This window comes from Salvelinus namaycush, chromosome 40, assembly GCF_016432855.1.
Source record: "Salvelinus namaycush isolate Seneca chromosome 40, SaNama_1.0, whole genome shotgun sequence".
NCBI lineage: Eukaryota > Metazoa > Chordata > Actinopteri > Salmoniformes > Salmonidae > Salvelinus > Salvelinus namaycush.
In genome coordinates, this window is record NC_052346.1 from 17,608,294 (window position 1) to 17,627,638 (window position 19,345).

At 42.5% G+C, this 19,345-nt stretch overlaps 2 protein-coding genes across 2 annotated transcripts in view; one reads left to right on the plus strand and one right to left on the minus strand.

Annotated features, from left to right (window-relative positions):
- Positions 1–5,793: 5,793 nt before the first annotated feature.
- pjvk (pejvakin) lies at positions 5,794–10,028 on the minus strand. Its single transcript, XM_038979551.1, has 5 exons — positions 9,818–10,028; positions 9,387–9,582; positions 8,531–8,672; positions 8,058–8,175; positions 5,794–6,101 (listed from the first exon to the last, which is right to left on the minus strand). Exons 1-5 carry the CDS (start codon positions 10,026–10,028, stop codon positions 5,794–5,796), a joined length of 975 nt encoding a protein of 324 aa, XP_038835479.1.
- Positions 10,029–12,694: 2,666 nt separating this feature from the next.
- Positions 12,695–19,345, plus strand: part of col5a2b (collagen, type V, alpha 2b) — a 44,366-nt gene continuing 37,715 nt past the window's right edge. The window contains exons 1-3 of the mRNA XM_038979553.1: positions 12,695–12,785; positions 18,593–18,784; positions 19,023–19,289. Coding sequence (XP_038835481.1) covers positions 12,695–12,785; positions 18,593–18,784; positions 19,023–19,289 — 550 coding nt within the window. The remainder of the gene's footprint in view (positions 12,786–18,592; positions 18,785–19,022; positions 19,290–19,345) is intronic.

A 19,345-nucleotide genomic window follows, 5' to 3' on the forward strand; every position in this document is an offset into this window, starting at 1 on the left:
GGCGCTTTATTGGCATGGGAAACATATGTTAACATTGCCAAAGAAAGTGAAGTAGATAATATACAAAAGTGAAATAAACAATAAAAATGAACAGTAAACATTACACTCACAGAAGTTCCAAAAGAATAAAGACATTACAAATGTCATATTATGTATATATACAGTGTTGTAACGATGTGCAAATGGTTAAAGTACAAAAGGGAAAATAAATAAACATAAATATGGGTTGTATTTACAATGGTGTTTGTTCTTCACTGGTTGCTCTTTTCTTGTGGCAACAGGTCACACATCTTGCTGCTGTGATGGCACACTGTGGTATTTCACCCAGTAGATATGGGAGTTTATCAAAATCGGGTTTGTTTTTGAATTCTTGTGGATCTGTGTAATCTGAGGGAAATATGTGTCTCTAATATGGTCATACATGGGCAGGAAGAGCAGCTCATTTTCCACCTCATTTTGTGGGCAGTGTGCACATATCCTGTCTTCTCTTGAGACCCAGGTCAGCCTACGGCGGCCTTTCTCAATAGCAAGGCTATGCTCACTGAGTCTGTACATAGTCAAAGCTTTCCTTAAGTTTGAGTCAGTCACAGTGGTCAGGTATTCTGCCACTGTGTACTCTCTGTTTAGGGCCAAATAGCATTCTAGTTTGCTCTGTTTTTTTTGTTAATTCTTTACAATCTGTCAAGTAATTATATTTTTGTTTTCTCATGATTTGGTTGGGTCTAATTGTGGTGCTGTCCTGGGGCTCTGTGGGGTCTGTTTGTGTTTGTGAACAGCTTGCTTAGGGGACTCTTCTCCAGGTTCATCTCTCTGTAGGTGATGGCTTTGTTATTGAAGGTTTGGGAATCGCTTCCTTTTAGGTGGTTGTAGAATTGAACGGCTCTTTCCTGGATTTTGATAATTAGCGGGTATCGGCCTAATTCTGCTCTGCATGCATTATATGGTGTTTTACGTTGTACACTGAGGATATTTTTGCAGAATTCTGCATGCAGAGTCTCAATTTGGTGTTTGTCCCATTTTGTGAAATCTTGGTTAGTGAGCGGACCCCAGACCTCACAACCATAAAGGGCAATGGGTTCTATAACTGATTCAAGTATTTTTAGCCAGATCCTAATTGGTATGTCAAATTTTATGTTCCTTTTGATGGCATAGAAGGCCCTTCTTGCCTTGTCTCTCAGATCGTTCACAGCTTTGTGGTCCTGGTAACTGGACATTTTTTTGGAATACCATTATTTTGGTCTTACTGAGATTTACTGTCAGGGCCCAGGTCTGGCAGAACCAGGTCTGGCAGATCTAGGTGCTGCTGTAGGCCCTCCTTGGTTGGTGACAGAAGCACCAGATCATCAGCAAACAGTAGACATTTGACTTCAGATTCTAGTAGGGTGAGGCCGGGTGCTGCAGACTGTTCTAGTGCCCTCACCAATTCGTTGATATATGTTGAAGAGGATGGGGCTTAAGCTGCATCCCTGTCTCACCCCATGGCCCTATGGGAAGAAATGTGTGTGTTTTTTGCCAAATTTAACCGCACACGTGTTGTTTGTGTACATGGATTTTATAAAGTCGTATGTTTTTCCCCCAACACCACTTTCCATCAATTTGTATAGCAGACCCTCATGCCAAATTGAGTCAAAGGCTATTTTTAAATCAACAAAGCATGAGAAGTCTTTGCCTTTGTTTTGGTTTGTTTGTTTGTCAGTTAGGGTGTGCAGGGTGAATACGTGATCTGTCGTACAATCATTTGGTAAAAAGCCAATTTGACATTTGCTCAGTACATTGTTTTCACAGAGAAAATGTACGAGTCTGCTGTTAATGATAATGCAGAGGATTTTCCCAAGGTAGTTACGGTAGTTATTGGGGTCAAATTTGTCTCCACTTTTGTGGATTGGAGTGATCAGTCCTTGATTCCAAATATTGGGGAAGATGCCAGAGCTGAGGATGATGTTAAAGAGTTTAACTTTAGCCAATTGGAATTTTTTGTCTGTATATTTGATCATTACATTTAGGATACCATCAACACCACAGGCCTTTTTGGGTTGGAGGGTTTATATTTTGTCCTGTAGTTCATTCGAGGTAATTGGATAATCCAGTTGGTTCTGGTAGTCTTTAGTAGTTGATTCTAAGATTTGTATTTGGTCATGTATATGTTTTTGCTGTTTGTTCTTTGTTACAGAGCCAAAAAGATTGGAGAAGTGGTTTACCCATACATCTCCATTTTGGATAGATAATTCTTCGTATTGTTGTTTGTTAAGTGTTTTCCAATTTTCCCAGAAGTGGTTAGAGTCAATGGATTCTTCAATTACATTGAGCTGATTTCTGACGTGCTGTTCCTTCTTTTTCCGTAGTGTATTTCTGTATTGTTTTAGTGATTCACCATAGTGAAGGCGTACGCTCTCTCTCTCTCTTTCTCGCTAGCTGTCACTCCCCTGTTAGTGTGGTCTCTGTCACTCCCCTGTCAGTGTGGTCTCTGTCACTCCCCTGTTAGTGTGGTCTCTGTCACTCCCCTGTCAGTGTGGTCTCTGTCACTCCCCTGTTAGTATGGTCTCTGTCACTCCCCTGTTAGTGTGGTCTCTGTCACTCCCCTGTCAGTGTGGTCTCTGTCACTCCCCTGTTAGTATGGTCTCTGTCACTCCCCTGTTAGTGTGGTCTCTGTCACTCCCCTGTTAGTGTGGTCTCTGTCACTCCCCTGTTAGTGTGGTCTCTGTCACTCCCCTGTCAGTGTGGTCTCTGTCACTCCCCTGTCAGTGTGGTCTCTGTCACTCCCCTGTTAGTGTGGTCTCTGTCACTCCCCTGTTAGTGTGGTCTCTGTCACTCCCCTGTTAGTGTGGTCTCTGTCACTCCCCTGTTAGTGTGGTCTCTGTCACTCCCATGTCAGTGTGGTCTCTGTCACTCCCCTGTTAGTGTGGTATCTGTCACTCCCCTGTTAGTGTGGTCTCTGTCACTCCCATGTTAGTGTGGTCTCTGTCACTCCCCTGTTAGTGTGGTCTCTGTCACTCCCCTGTTAGTGTGGTCTCTGTCACTCCCCTGTTAGTGTTGCCTCCGGTGCCAAAGATCCCATTTCCTTCTAATCAATGTGTGTTCCAGATTCATCACACATCAGATAGCCGTCAGCTTCCATTAACACTGATGAGTGTTCCAGATTCATCACACATTAGGAAGCTGTACACTTCCATTAACACTGATGTTGGACCCCCACTATCCAATAGCCTCCACTCTCCCTCTCCCTCTCCCTCTCCCTCTCCCTCTCCCTCTCCCTCTCCCTCTCCCTCTCCCTCTCCTTCTTCCTCTCCCTCTCCTTCTCTTTCTCCCTCTCCCTCCATCTCCATCTCCCTATTCATTCTATGTTGTCTCTCTAGTCTACACACACAATCTCTTTATTTCGTGCTATACTCGGTGTGTGTGTGTGTGTGTGTTGCCTGCAAGAATGTGTCCTGTCTAAGCAGATCCATGTGACTCTTCCCCATCCGTCCATCCCTCTCAGAAGTATTCGATTAGTTTAAAGTGGAGGGAGATATAATTATAGAACTCACATGACTTCACAGTACATCATCCCAGTCCAGGTCTCCGTCACGTCCCATCTGTCCATTTCTCCAGACCTCTATCCTTCTCCTCATCCCCATGCTGTCATGTCTTTCCCAGTGGGATTCATTCTATCACTCATTTAACACATGATGACTGAATCATTCAGGATTATAGTTTTTCACAGTGACAGGTAATCAGATGTGATCCTAAAGATAGTCCTGTTTATCTCCCTCATTCATGACCAACTTTCACCCTGGACTCATTCATCAATAATCACCCTGGATTCATTCATGACCAATTATCACCCTGGACTTATTCATGACCAATTATCACCCTGGACTTATTCATGACCAATTATCACCCTGGACTTATTCTTGACCAATTATCACCCTGGACTTATTCATGACCAATTACCACCCTGGACTTATTCATGACCAATTATCACCCTGGACTTATTCTTGACCAATTATCACCCTGGACTCATTCATTACCAATTACCACCCTGGATTAATTCATGACCAAGTATAAACCTGGCCTGGACTCATCAATTACAAATAATCACCCTGGATTCATTCATGACCTATAATACCATGGACTCATTCATGACCCATTACCACCCTGGACTTATTCATGACCAATTACCACCCTGGACTTATTCATGACACATTACCACCCTGGACTTATTCATGACCAATTATCATCCTGGACTCATTCATGTCCAATTATCACCCTGGACTCATTCATGACCAATTACCACCCTGGACTCATTCATGACCAATTATCACCCTGGACTCATTCATCAATTACCACCCTGGACTCATTCATGACCAATTATCACCCTGGACTCATTCATGACCAATTACCACCCTGGACTCATTCATGACCAATTATCACCCTGGACTCATTCATCAATTATCACCCTGGACTCATTCATGTCCAATCGTCACCCTGGACTCATTCATGACCAATCATCACCCTGGACTTATTCATGACCAATTACCACGCTGGACTCATTCATCAATTACCACCCTGGACTTATTTATGACTTATAATACCCTGGACTCATTCATCAATTACCACCCTGGGCTTATTCATGACCAATTACCACCCTGGACTTATTCATGACCAATTATCACCCTGGACTTATTCATGACCAATTACCACCCTGGACTTATTCATGACCAATTACCACCCTGGACTTATTCATGACCAATTATCACCCTGGACTTATTCATGACCAATTACCACCCTGGACTTATTCATGACCAATTCAGAATGGAGGAATGGCCTGTTCTATGTGTACCAGTAAGACAGTGAAACCTATACTATAATCCCACTGAGCTCCAGCAGTTCTCTGCTGTGGCATCTCCAATTTTTACCTTGATAAATCAACTTGATAAAGCAAGTTCAATAATACGGTGGTGGTAGCTGGAGAAAAAACAAAGAGTTGGTCTTTATCGACACCTTGTGGTTTTTGTCAGGAACCACTGTTGTTGGATATGTTTACAGAGCCCTCCAGCGTCCAAGCAGAAAGATCCATGTACTGTACATGTGAGGAGTCTACAGAAATACAGTCTATGCTACAGAGAAAGCCTCAATCTTTATTTAAAAATAAATAATCCAGCCATATAAAACAAAATGTCACTAAAACATAAGAACAAAGGAGAATCCATGTCATGTAACCATGGCAGTATGAATGTAGATTTTCAGCCTCTTCACTATCTTTTCACCATTACAATGTCCCACTGACCTGATGAGGTCAAAACACCCCACTACAAACACTGAACGTCAGGTGATGACCCAAACGACCTGACGACACACTTTGAAACCAGCCGAATGAGGCCAAAACAAGGAGGCTGTGTTGCCTCAGAAACTTCATGGCCTTTTTCCTTCACACGATCCTCTTGTCCATTTTTAATACCTCATCTGAATAATTCACATACTCCTGTTGTGCTTGTGTGACTCTGGCAGCTGCTTCACACAGAACAATAACACTGAACACAGGTCAAGTTGTAGATGAAATAGTTGGAATACAGATGGAATAGAGAAAAGGAGACTAATGTAGACGGAGGGAGTCACGGAGGGAGTCACTTGGGAGGATCCATCGAGGGGGAGGGGAGGGCAGCTCCAAATAAGATACAGTACTACAGACATTGGCCAGCCCCAGTTTTCTGACTGTCAGTATGGCACAGAGCTATTAGTTAGGTACTGTATGCCTAATCAGGGATGAACTCAGACCTCTCTCTCTCCCTCTCTCTTCCTGAGTCCATCTCTTCAGCTGAGCGTCTTGTGCCACAGGTCGAAGCAGGGCACCACGTGTAGCCTGACGTATTTGTGCCCACCGGAGGAGCACTCCAGACAGCCGTAGACCGTCTCCCTCGGTGTCTGGCCCCGGCCACACAGGGCACAGGGGCCCTTGGGGATGTTGTGGTTGAGGAGGTTGACACGGGAGTGGGAGTCCCCTCTCAGGTAGGCGGTGGAGACGTCCGTCATGCTGGCTGCTTTTTCGTAGTAGTCTGTCACTACGTCGTCCATATAGGTGTCTGAGTGGGTGTGCGTGAGCTCCTCAAACGTCCTGTCGTCTTGAGTAGGGAAAAGGAAGGATGAGGATAAGAGTGTCACTGGAACATCGGAAAATGTTATTTTGTTTTCACTCATTATCTTTACATTACCCTGTGCTTTAACTAGCATTTGTGTCAGTGGAGGCTGGTGGGAGGAGCTGCAGGAGGACGGCCTCATTGTAATGGCTGGAATGGAATTAATGGAACGTATCAAACACATCAAACATATGGAAACCACGTGTGACTCCGTACCATTTATTCCATTACAATGACCCGCTCCTCCTATAGCTCCTCCCACCAGCCTCCACTGGTTTGTGTTTATATATGTTTATACTCTTTATTGGTATTTTATTAGGATCCCTGTGTGTATATTCTTCTCAACAATATGGAGCTAATAATTGTTCTTTAAACAGCATTATACTGATAAGATTAGATCACTCTGGGACCTGTGCCACTTTATATAATGTTTACATACCCTACATTACTCATCTCATATGTATATACTGTATTCTATACCATCTACTGCATCTTGCCTATGTCGTTCGGCCATCGCTCATCCATATATTTATATGTACATATTCTTATTTATTCCTTTACATTTGTGTGTATAAGGTAGTTGTTGTGAAATTGTTACATTACTTGTTAGATATTACTGCATGGTCGGAACTAGAAGCAGAAGCATTTCGCTACACTCGCATTAACATCTGCTAACCATGTGTATGTGACCAATAACATTTGATTTGATTTGAACTTTGCACATACACTGCTGCCATCTAGTGGCCAAAATCGAAATATTGCCTGGGCTGAAATAATACATTATGGCCTTTCCCTTGCATTTCAAAGATGATGGTACAAAAAAGTATCTTTTACCAGATCTAATGTGTTATATTCTCCTACATTAATTTCACATTTCCACAAATTTCAAAGTGTTTCCTTTCAAATGGTATCAAGAATATGCATATCCTTGCTTCAGGTCCTGAGCTACAAACAGTTAGATTTGGGTATGTCGTTTTATGCGGGGGGGGGGGGGGTAGCCCTTTCCTGCAGTCAAAGGACCTAGTGGCCTCATTCATATTTTTCATAATTTCATAATTAATAAACATGTTTGTTTTTTAAACACAGAAAATCCTGTGTTTCGTATATGTCAAACAGTTTTGTTATATTTCAGTCTTCTATGATGTATTTAAAGTGTGATATTGGGATGCATTTCAACTCTATATCTGACTATATCTGATTCTTGGTAGTTTAAGACTACCAAGAATCACTCTGTGACCCTGATTCAGCCCACTGCAGTAAAAGGTTAAGAGATGAAAGAAGGTTCCCACCTGCTCTGAAGGGGTTTCCGTACACAATCCCAGACAGGAACCTGCGTAGCCGTCCCATAGAGAATCGACCAATGAAACCACCCAGCTGCTCTCTGATCAGCTCCTTCTCAAATCCGCCTGACGACTCAGGGCTTACGCAGATATCTGATCAGGAGAAGGGGAACTATATTAGTGTGTGTGTGTGCGTGTGCGTGTGCGTGTGCGTGTGTGTGTGTGTGTGTGTGTGTGTGTGTGTGAGATTGAGAGAGAGAGAGACAGACAGACAGACAGACAGACAGACAGACAGACAGACAGACAGACAGACAGACAGACAGACAGACAGACAGACAGACAGACAGACAGACAGACAGACAGACAGACAGACAGGCAGCAGGCAGACAGACAGACAGACAGACAGACAGACAGACAGACAGACAGACAGACAGACAGACAGACAGACAGACAGACAGACAGACAGACAGACAGACAGACAGACACAGAGAAAGACAGAGACAGAGAGAGAGAAAGAGAGAGACAGAAAGAGAGAGAGACAGAAAGAGCGAGAGAGAGAGAGAGAGAGAGAGAGAGAGAGAGAGAGAGAGAGAGAGAGAGAGAGAGAGAGAGATGGTGGTCAAGTGTAATTGTGTCTGTGTGTTTGTTGTGGTTGTCTCACCAAGTCGTCCATCCAATCGAACAAACAGTTCAAAGATGCTGAATGCGATGGTGGTGTGAGCTGGGATCACTATGGCCTTGTCTCGACCTTTGGGGTTTCGACCATCATCAATCTGAAACTGTAGAACCCCAGTCAGATAGGTGAGACAGGGCATTCATCCATTCAACCATTACCTGCTAAGAGTGTCAGATGTCAGTGTTTCTGTGTGTACTGTACAGTGTGTGTGTGTGTGTGTGTGGTGTGTGTATTGTGTCTGTGTGTATGGCGTGTCTGTGCGTAGGTGTGTGTGTGTACGGTGTGTAGGTGTGTGTACTGTGTGTGTGTACTGTGTGTGTGTACTGCATGTTTGTACGTGTGTGTACCCTTATGTGTACCGTGCGTGTACCGTGTGTGTGTACGGTGTGTGTACGATGTGTAGGTGTACGTATTGTATGTGTGTGTGTACTGTGTGTGTACTGTAGGTGTGCGTTTACCCTCATAGTCGTCCGTCTCATGCCAGCATGGACAGTGAGAGAACACTGACGAGTCGTACGGATGCTCTCCATGACAACGCAGAGAACACTCCGCCCACTTTCTTTGGACTGACGAATCAGACAGTGATCAAGATCCACTTTCCTATAGTGGACAGAAACCAGAACACAAACCTGTGTCAGAAAGACTTTTACTGTCCAGGTGTAATATACAGTATGTACAACCAACATGGTCTCATTAGAATATAAACAGCTTGGTTCTATCTGCAAAAAGATGATTCTGAGATAATTGGCTTTAAAGTTCTGAAACCTCATTGGTTTGAATGGTGTCAACTACTTTTATCTTGTATTATTTTAAACTTAACATGAATTGAGGTATTTAGACTACTGTATAGGTAGAGAACGTTGAACAGAACTATGTCAATAACTAAATGTTGAGTAAAATACAGATAGAACCAATAGTCCCAAGCTACTCTGCACCAATGTGTCGGAGGAAACACCATACACCCGGTCAGCGTGCACTGCGCCCGGCCCGCCACAGGAGTCGCAAGTGCGCGATGAGACAAGGATATCCCTGCCGGCCAAACCCTCCCTAACCCGGACGACGCTGGGCCAATTGTGCGCCGCCCCATGGGCCTCACGGTCGCGGCCAGTTGCGACAGAGCCTGGGCTCGAACCCACAATCTCTGGTGGCACAGCTAGCCACTGCACCACCCAGGAGGCCCCATCGTAGTTATATATTAACTAACCTGATATATTAGTAGTTTGTCATCACCATTGTGACCCTTGGTAATATCTTATCAGAAACAAGAATGCAATAGAATAAAATTGAAGCTATTTTCCACCACCTGCAGTGTACCTGGAGTTGAGTTCCCTGAGTAGAGTTGGGACCTCCACCTCGTGTTTGGTGACGATCCCAAAGGAGGCTTTGACGGCCACAGAGTCTGAACCACTGATGTTGAACCCCACGTCGTTCATCAGGTGGTTCCCTAATCTGCCGTTCAGGGCCACGTCAGATTTGTCCTCATAGTTCAGGAGCTGGTACGACGACACCCCTGTTTGAATGCAATAAAAGGCCTTGTTAAAGGCATCTGATATTGTATGGGACTAGCTTTACATCTGCAGAAAACACATGACGGTCATGCTTTACTTTGTCAAAGAGAGAGACCGTTATAATGCATTATAAGCCCATTATAATGCCTTATAAGCTATTCATAATGCACTATAATGAATGACATAGGCGTTAATAGCTGCTGATAAACATGTATTCCTCCTCTCACTGGACTCTACCTGCTGTGATCTCCTTCTCCCCCACCAGGATGTCTTTCAGGGAGAAGGGGGTTGAGGCATACTTGGTTTTCTTCCAGAAGTGTCTCTTCCTCTTCCTGGTGACCAGGCTGAGCGGTTGGTAGCGGTCAGCCTCACTCAGGCTCGGTACGGGGATCAACCGACCTGTGTCTCCCACCTGCTTCACAAAGTTCTTAGTCGCCGCAGCGAACATAGCGGTGACCAAGAAACAGCAGACGGGTGCAGGAGTCACTGCTGGACATGCACGGCAGCAACAGGTAAGTGTCCGCTGTCCAGGCAAATGTCAATCCTTTAGTTTACACTATTAAAGAAGTTTATTCTTCTCTTTTCCTTATCTTTGGTGAGTTCACATTTGGAAGTTCTGCACAGGTGGACAGTTGTTCTGAATAGATGTCTCTCAAACAAGTAGAGTCATTCAGCTGTGCAGCTCAGGGCTCAGGGCTAATGAATAATGGAGACACCACGTAAGGGGATATGGGGACAAGCTGTCCCATAACGTGATTGGACAGGTAGTTGCCTTCATTCTTCCTGTCATGTGACCAGTGAGCTCACCAATGGGTTATGCAGTACTTCCTGTGCTACTCTGTCTTTGAGGCCCTAGATGTCTATCAATAATGCTGCCCTAAGTGCTGAAAGAGATATCAGTGTAAGTAAGGTATCAATAGTTTCATTGTAGCTGGTTAGGGAATCTGATCACATTCAAATGGGTCAGGAAAACTCCACCCAAAAGCTATCTATTGGTGTGGTCCCAAATGTTGTTGATATAGTCCCAAATGTTTTGCATGTCAGCAATCAAGTTTTCAAGATATATAACCTTCATAATACAGAAATACAGCCGGTATGATACATTCAGCATCACATGAAAGTTATATATCTTGAAAACTTGATTGCTGACATGCATTTTTTTATTTAACATTTATTTAACTAGGAAAGTCAGTGAAGAACAAATTCTTATTTACAATGATGGCCTACACCGGCCAAACCCGGACGATGTAGGCCAATTGTGCGCCGTCCTATGGGACTCCCAATCAGGGCCAGTTGTGATACAGCCTGGATTCGGAACAGGGTGCCGGTAGTGACGCCTCAAGCGCGGAGAAGCAGTGCCTTAGACCGCTGTGCCACTCGGGGCTATATCAACAATGGACTAATGAAACAAATACCAGAGTAGCATGTGAAACATCTGGTTCCTGTGTTGTGAACTAGCATGACAAATAGCAAGAAGAGTGGTGGTCTTTGTGGTGTCTATGTTCAAATGTACTTTTCTTGTGGTTGTGTCTGGTACCAATAATAGACTAGTCTACATGTTACAGGGAGTTTAATACTTCTAGACCAAGGCTTTCCCCACCCAAAGATCATACAGGATATGTTATGTTATGACCTTGCCTTGCCTTCCTTGTAATTTAGCTGTTTGGCTCGGAAATTAAACGTAATGTTGTTTATTTATGAGACTTTTTAAAGAGTGGGAAATGGGTGTGGTTTCCACAGTGTAAACTATGTCTGTATTCACACTGGTCCATTAACACTGACCAGGAATAGAACGCTCTTTCTAAAGGTCAGAATGACTACCCAGGTAGGCTATTATAGAGATAAGCAGGACACAAAGCAGGACAAGCAGGACACAAAGACGTATTACTGTGCTAATGACCATATGGGGACATGGAATGAATAAACTTCTGTGAATGCCTTCACAGTTTCAAGTAAATCCAGAGAAACTACTGTTGTGAAGCTGGTGAGCGTTTCCAAGCCTTCTGCTGCAAAATGGCTGCCTTGACATCTCAGAATACATTACGTCCTGCTGGTGTGTTTGTGGTGTTTTGATTTGTTTGGCGTGTCAGGTTTTGTTTGTGTAATCATTTTAATATCCTACCCTCCTCATTTTAATGCAGACATTCATCAGGATTTTTGTGTCCAAAAGACATTTTTGATTCATCAAGACAGCTCTTTTACAAGCTATAGGATGACACACATGACATCCTATATATATATATATATGCTACTGTAATGTCATCTGTAATCAGTAACTGATTCTATTTTTTCAGTAATCTGCTGAACGTTGGCTGTCTGAGACTGAGAGCACAGGAAAAAAGGAAGAAAATTAGAGGTTAGACAACCCTTTAAAAGAGGGAGTGAGAGAGAGGCGCGAGAGAGAGAGAAGTAGAGAGAGAGTGAAGTAGAGAGAGAGTGAGGCGCGAGAGAGAGAGAAGTAGAGAGAGAGAGAAGTAGAGAGAGAGAGAAGTAGAGAGAGAGAGAAGTAGAGAGAGTGAGGCGCGAGAGAGAGAGAAGTAGAGAGAGAGAGAGGCGCGAGAGAGAGAGAAGTAGAGAGAGAGAAGTAGAGAGAGAGAAGTAGAGAGAGAGAGAAGTAGAGAGAGAGTGAGGCGCGAGAGAGAGAGAAGTAGAGGGAGAGAGAGGCGCGAGAGAGAGAGAAGTAGAGAGAGAGTGAAGTAGAGAGAGAGTGAGGCGCGAGAGAGAGAGAAGTAGAGAGAGAGAGAAGTAGAGAGAGAGAGAAGTAGAGAGAGAGAGAAGTAGAGAGAGAGTGAGGCGCGAGAGAGAGAGAAGTAGAGAGAGAGAGAGGCACGAGAGAGAGAGAAGTAGAGAGAGAGAAGTAGAGAGAGAGAGAGGCGCGAGAGAGAGAGAAGTAGAGAGAGAGTGAGGCGGCGGGAGAGAGAGAAGTAGAGCGAGAGAGAGAGACTGTTTCTCTGGTCTAGTTCAGGCAGTTCTTTTCTCTTCTCAAGGCTACTTGGATATTACTGGATGGTACTGTGCACTGCAACGCTAGCCTAGCTCTCTCATCCTCCTCTCCTCTCCTCTTCCTCTCTGCCCTGTACGTGTGTTGGGAAGGTGCCTGTCTCAGGTGCAGACATGGCCACCTCTGTGCTCTCCAGGATTATTCTATGTCTGGCTATATCTCTGGTTCCGGTTTTGACAGTGACCAGCCAGGATGTCAAGCTAGGTGAGTGGACGGGGCTGCACTGCATGACTTATGGGCTGACTGACGGATGATTGTGTTGATTGGCTTGTACTGAGTGATATGAGTTGCTCATGTGTTTAACTTTTTGTTCTACATTTTTTTAATTGATTGATTTAATAATTAGAAGTAGTAGGCTCCGCCAGGTGCAGACAACATTACAGACATAAACACTGTTGAAGATAACAACACAGCCAGAAAACCCAGAAATGGTTCCGATCGTTTTTTCACCCCTTTTTTCTATCTGGGATTTTAGAACTACTTCATATAAGGTCTGTGTTTCATGTAGACTTACCCTGGCATGACGTTTTGATAGCCTGGTCTGTGTTTCATGTAGACACCCTGGCATGACGTTTTGATAGCCTGGTCTGTGTTTCATGTAGACTTACCCTGGCATGACGTTTTGATAGCCTGGTCTGTGTTTCATGTAGACTTACCCTGGCATGACGTTTTGATAGCCTGGTCTGTGTTTCATGTAGACTTACCCTGGCGTGACATTTTGATAGCCTGGTCTGTGTTTCATGTAGATTTACCCTGGCGTGACGTTTTGATAATCTGGTCTGTGTTTCATGTAGACTTACCCTGGCTTGACGTTTTGATAGCCACGCAAATCTCTCTCGGACAAGGTAACTTTCATAATTAATTAGCATTAAAACAATTTTTGGAGTAAATTGAAGTGAATAATTGATAAAACTCACCTTGTCCAAGAGAGAATTATATGGCTATCAAAACGTCATGCCAAGCTAAGCCTACACCAAACACACAATTCATTTGAATTGTGGCGGACTGTTGGGGTCCTCTTCGGCAGGTAGATGGCAGGTGGTCAAGATTGACACATCACACATCACACACAATGCAATTTAAAAACAACAGTATAATCAATTACTACTATATCAACCTTATCAACAGCACAGAGGTGTCGCATCATCAAAGAATACCTCTAATCACACCGACATACTATTTCTCAGATATTTTGTAAGTTAAAGCTATTCTCTGAAGACAGAGTTTTCAGGTAGCTTGGTAACCCGTTCCACATAACTGCAGCAGAGTACAGGAATTACTTTTTTTCCATGTAGATCTTGAGTCTATAGGGAACACATTTTGTTAAAGTCCCTCTGGGAACAAAGGATTACGGTTGAAAAGCTACCCGTAATATAACAAAGTTACTGGAATCTTCAGTGATCTATGGCAATCTATGGTAACTTTGGTGATTTATACTTGAATAATAATTTTAAAAAATATTCATATATAGTATTCATTTTTTATATCTGTGTCCATATTGTCCATGAGTTTCTAGTGGATAGACCATATGGTTCAAGAGAAAAGAGCATAATTAATGAAAAAGCATCTTATCATCAATGGCATTAATTCTGCAACTCTTCCAACTATTGTATTTTTTCACAACTGCCATCAGTTTGGCCACAAAACATTTACAACATAGACATATTGACATAGTAAAATAAATAAAAGTGTGTAAAAATATATAAATAATATTTCATGCTGAAACAACCCTCATTAAACACAAATGGTATTCACTAAAATGATGGTTTATATTTCGGATAATGTTTTACAGTTTTGTTATTCCATTTTTTTATTTAAAAAATCATCTTATTAGACATATATATATATATATATATATATATATATATATATATATATATATATATATATATATATATACTGTATATATATTTTACATGTGATAAGCCACACAGAGGGACATATATAATTACAGACACCTGTGATAATCTGAAGTACCACAAAAGGCCACTAGATGTCATCTGATAAGATTCCATATATTCCTTGAAAGTTACCAACATTCTGTTAGTTTACTGGTAAAGTACTCGAAAGTTTAGAGTAATATATCCTACTGTTGTGACCCTTCTCAGGATAGATCAAGCATATCAATGAGAGGATGCAACACTTTTATAGGGCCTTATTGAACATCTATAGGTGTTGTATAAGCCTTATTGAACATCTGTAGGTGTTGTATAAGCCTTATTGAACATCTATAGGTGTTGTATAAGCCTTATTGAACATCTATAGGTGTTGTATAAGCCTTATTGAACATCTATAGGCGTTGTATAAGCCTTATTGAACATCTATAGGCGTTGTATAAGCCTTATTGAACATCTATAGGTGTTGTATAAGCCTTATTGAACATCTATAGGTGTTGTATACGCCTTATTGAACATCTATAGGTGTTTTATAAGCCTTATTGAACATCTATAGGTGTTGTATATGCCTTATTGAACATCTATAGGTGTTGTATAAGCCTTATTGAACATCTATAGGTGTTGTATAAGCAATGTTCATATTTCCTTTTCTGTCTTACTATTTCCTTTCTTTTATTTTTCATTATTTAAAAACAATTTTTTTAAGTTTGTGTTTTCGTTTACAGGCCTCAATATCACAATTATTTTCTCACAATGAAATATAAAGTACTAAAATGTGTATTTTGTTTTTACTGTAGGAAGTGGTTTGTTTTATAAGTACCATCATACCTCTCACCCACAGCAGGTTTAGTCCAGTTTACAGGCCACCCAGTCTCTGGACCACGTTGGCCTTGCACTCAACATTACACCCAAAAACGGAAAATTAAACAAACACTTTTAATGGATGCTATTTGCACATTGGTCACATTGTAGCTTTTTACAAGTGAGTAAATAAAGTATTAAAATAAAACGAATGGGACAGGTTATCTCAGAAATGATGTCTGGATACAAACATCCATACATGGATAGAATCCATATTTTTATTTAGTTTTTACAAGGCATGTCAGTTAGGAACAAATTCTTATTACTATAACGGCAACAATTTTTGCATTCAGCAAAAATACATCCCTCTCAGACAGACTACGTGGTAAAGTGGTGCTGTGTGCATGACTGGCTGGCTGGCTGACTGGCTGGCAGGGCTATTTCAGTGCAAGGCTGAGGCTGAATGAAGGGTTGTAGAGCGACATGGCCATAATGATGTGGGGACGGACCAAAACAGGCCACTGATTTTGGTCAGGGGTTTGCCAGAGAGTGACCGGACACACCCAGTGAAATGATGCATGCTGGGTATGAATATGCTTCATGCTGTCGGCATCCACAAAGCCCATATCACTTTAGGAGTATACTGTCTTTGAACAGCGAAGAATGTAAGTTACTGATGTGGTGAACAAAACATATTATTGAGTCTGGTTTCTCCCAATTATTCTTTTCCTTGTCACTTTTGTATCTGCTTGTGTAGCGACAGGTCAATCAAGTGATAAGTAGGCCTAACATTGCCTGCCACCTGGGCACAGTTTTTCAAAAGTTATCTGTTCGGGTTTTCGTCTATCGGATAAGATGAAATGCATAGAAACAGAATGAATAGAACGGGAGTCCTCATTCAAGATAATGATTCGTCCGTTCTATTCATTCTATATCTCTGTATTTAATCCTATCCGATAGGTGAACTCCAGATAGATAAGGCCCTGATGACTGGTGTTAGCTCAACCAAGCTGATGCCTAGGCTTTAGCTCAGCGGGTGAAAGCAGACTTGTTGCAGGCAGGCAACCTGAGTTCAAACCCAGTAGGTCACACTTGCTGCTTGGGGGTTTAGGCCCATGTTGCTATAGAAAACGTCTTAGTGTAAAAAGTCACAGGTATTGTGTAGTAAGGGTGGGGTGTATTGTAGTGTATTGTAATGTCTCATAATAAAGGCAGGAACGGAACAAATGGAATGGCATCAAACACCTGGAAACCATGTGTTTGATGTATTTGATACCATTCCACTGATTCCACTCCAGTCATTACAACGAGCCCGTCCTCCCCAATTAAGGAGCCACCAACCTCCTGTGGTCTATTGTTTGAGCAGATTAACGCTACAGCGAAAAAGACAAGAAAACCATACTTTCCAAAATGTTCCCCCGTGTTCTTTAGCTGTAAAACAGTATACTATTGGACAATGTGTGATAGTGCTTGATAATATAACACCAATATCACTTTCACATGACTTCACAGCTGAGCAGCACAGTGTCATGAAGGTCAGTGTGTAGTGGGAAATTATAGCAGGCGGCCATATTGGATAATTAACTGAAGAGGAACGGTGTTATGGTCCATGTGCAAACCACAAATTGATTCAATTTACAATAACCACAAGCCTCACTTTTATAGTGATCAACCCTCTGAACATAATGGATTTAATAATAACACCCTGGTTGCTGAAGTCAATATACATATTATTGATTAATTTACACTATTCACTTGGGTACAGCTGACTTAATAATGTTATAACATTTTGTAAATGGAAGTTGGTCCATATGATGAAGCGTTTAGATTCCATGGCTGTGGAGTTAGCTGGGTGTGGCCTCTCATGGCTGGGTCAGAAATACAGCCCAGCCACAGGCACATGCTAAGCATAACCTATAATATAGGCCACTGTGGTTCTCCCTGAAATAACTCCTGCTTTTGAAAAGTAGCTTCTCTCTTGGGGAGAAGCTCGCCCACATAATGAGTACTTAGAAGTGACGTTTTTCATATAAAACTGGCTAAGTTTATAAAAGTGAGATTCCGCAATGATACTACAAATAGTACTGCAGCAGGTGGTCAGTGTTTCTCCTAGTTTCACTCCCTTTGTTTCCAACAGAGGCCCCACGACCCCGCCTAGATAATGCCATGGGAAGTGCTTGGCTTGTTTCTTGCTTCCTGGCAGCATCTGTATTGGAGGGATGTTTCCCCGATTCACAGATGAATTGTGAAAAGAGCTTCTGTTCTGTGTCATTGACCGTGCTGTATAACATCTTCCTCTTATCGTCAGTGAACTTTAGTCTCAGGGATCTTATTGAAGTGGGAAGAGCAATGTAGGCACCTATTTATAAAGGTACACAAATAACATCAAGCCCAGAACCTGAATGGAAAGTCTGATTTCTTAGTCTATATTACTGGTTTTGACTTACATGACGTCACTGTCTTACTCAGTACTTATGTCGACTATATTTAGATGTAGGCCTAGAATTTACAACTTCAAATGACAAGTGGGGAGATGTAATTTTGCTAAGTAACGTAATGATTTATAATGACGAACTTCCTATTTTGTCATAGAAAATGGTGAAATTGCTCTTATGGTGAGCAATCGCCCTACGCAACTACATCCTTGGTATGAGCTTCTTCCAAGATTCATAATTACACATTGGAGGAAAAACATTTAACTTCACATTTTGACAATGAAGAGCTTCACTGAAAATGATAGTTGTGTGGAGCTGCTGCACCAAGATACATAAAGAGTAGGTCAGGACTTTCTATCCTGGGGACAATCTGAGACGGTGGTAATGTGTTACATTCTTCATAAAAACCCTAAACTGAACGCTTCACACATTGGCTAGTTTGTGGCAAGTGAGCTATATTTGATTTAACAGAATTTCGGATGTGTACCTAAACACAATGACACCAACACCACATTGTCCACATTATAGTAAACGTGAGATTGTCCCACTCTGGGACAGTGTTCTCTCTCTTCAGTCTGCCACCTAGTGGCCATAGAAGAAACACACAATTTACAAGACTAATAATTTAGTCACATGGACACTCATCAGGTCACATGGTCCTTAAAAACTCTCATCCTTAATCAGGCCTCCTGAACATCCCCTTGATTCTATTGGCCCGAAATGGTCATTCATGCTTTTTGTCATCTCTGAAAATCCCAGAAACATGGTGGTGTTGTTTCCTGGTGTTATTGTGGAGGGTTACTCTACCTCTTACTTCATATGGCTTGAGGACTTAACATGTAAAGATACGTGTGTAAATGCTGTTTACTTGCTCTGGCAGGGCACAAAGACAGCTGTGCCGAAAACGGCAAAGTCTACAGCAACAACGAGATGTGGAACCCGGAGCCATGTAAGATCTGTGTGTGTGACCTGGGGACTATTACCTGTGAGGACGTCCGATGTGAAGACCTAGCCTGTAAGGAAACCAGCACCCCTGAGGGAGAATGTTGCCCTGTGTGCTCTGAGGCCGCAGGTACCCAGGGCCAGCAGGCTACTACCTGGGATAATCTGCTACCAAAGATCAAAACAGGTGACTACATTCTCACCACATTACATTGATCCATGTTTTACAGTTTCAAGTGCCCACTAAGAGAATTATTCCTCCTGGTCATGATGGAATGGTGTTCGATTAATGGTGTTGTTACATTTCTTACAACATTGTAATTACAGTCTCCCTACATCCTCTCAGTTCTCTCAGTGTTTTCTAATAGGACCTATGTGTGATTCATGTCTGTTCTTCAAACTCCATGACTCTGTAGAGGAGAAGACGGACGAGACCTGCAGGGACAACGGGCAGGTGTACGCCCACAACGACATGTGGACCCCAGAGCCGTGCAGGGTGTGTGTGTGTGACAGTGGAACCACCATCTGTGAGGAGGTGCAGTGTGAGATGGTGGGGAACTGTGAGAAGGTGACCATCCCTGAGGGAGAGTGCTGCCCTGTGTGTGACAGCTTCTCCAGCGCTAACAGGAGGATAGGTGAGATAAATTATATATACAGTACATGCTTAAACATATATATGAATTATATGTCT

Coding starts and splice junctions, on each gene's coding strand:
- pjvk (XM_038979551.1), bottom strand. CDS start 10,028: ATGTTCGCTGCGGCGACTAAGAACTTTGTGAAGCAGGTGGGAGACACA. Junction 9,583..9,817: donor GGAGAAGGAGATCACAGCAG/GTAGAGTCCAGT, acceptor GCATTCAAACAG/GGGTGTCGTCGTACCAGCTC. Junction 6,102..8,057: donor TCGATTGGATGGACGACTTG/GTGAGACAACCA, acceptor TCCCTACTCAAG/ACGACAGGACGTTTGAGGAG.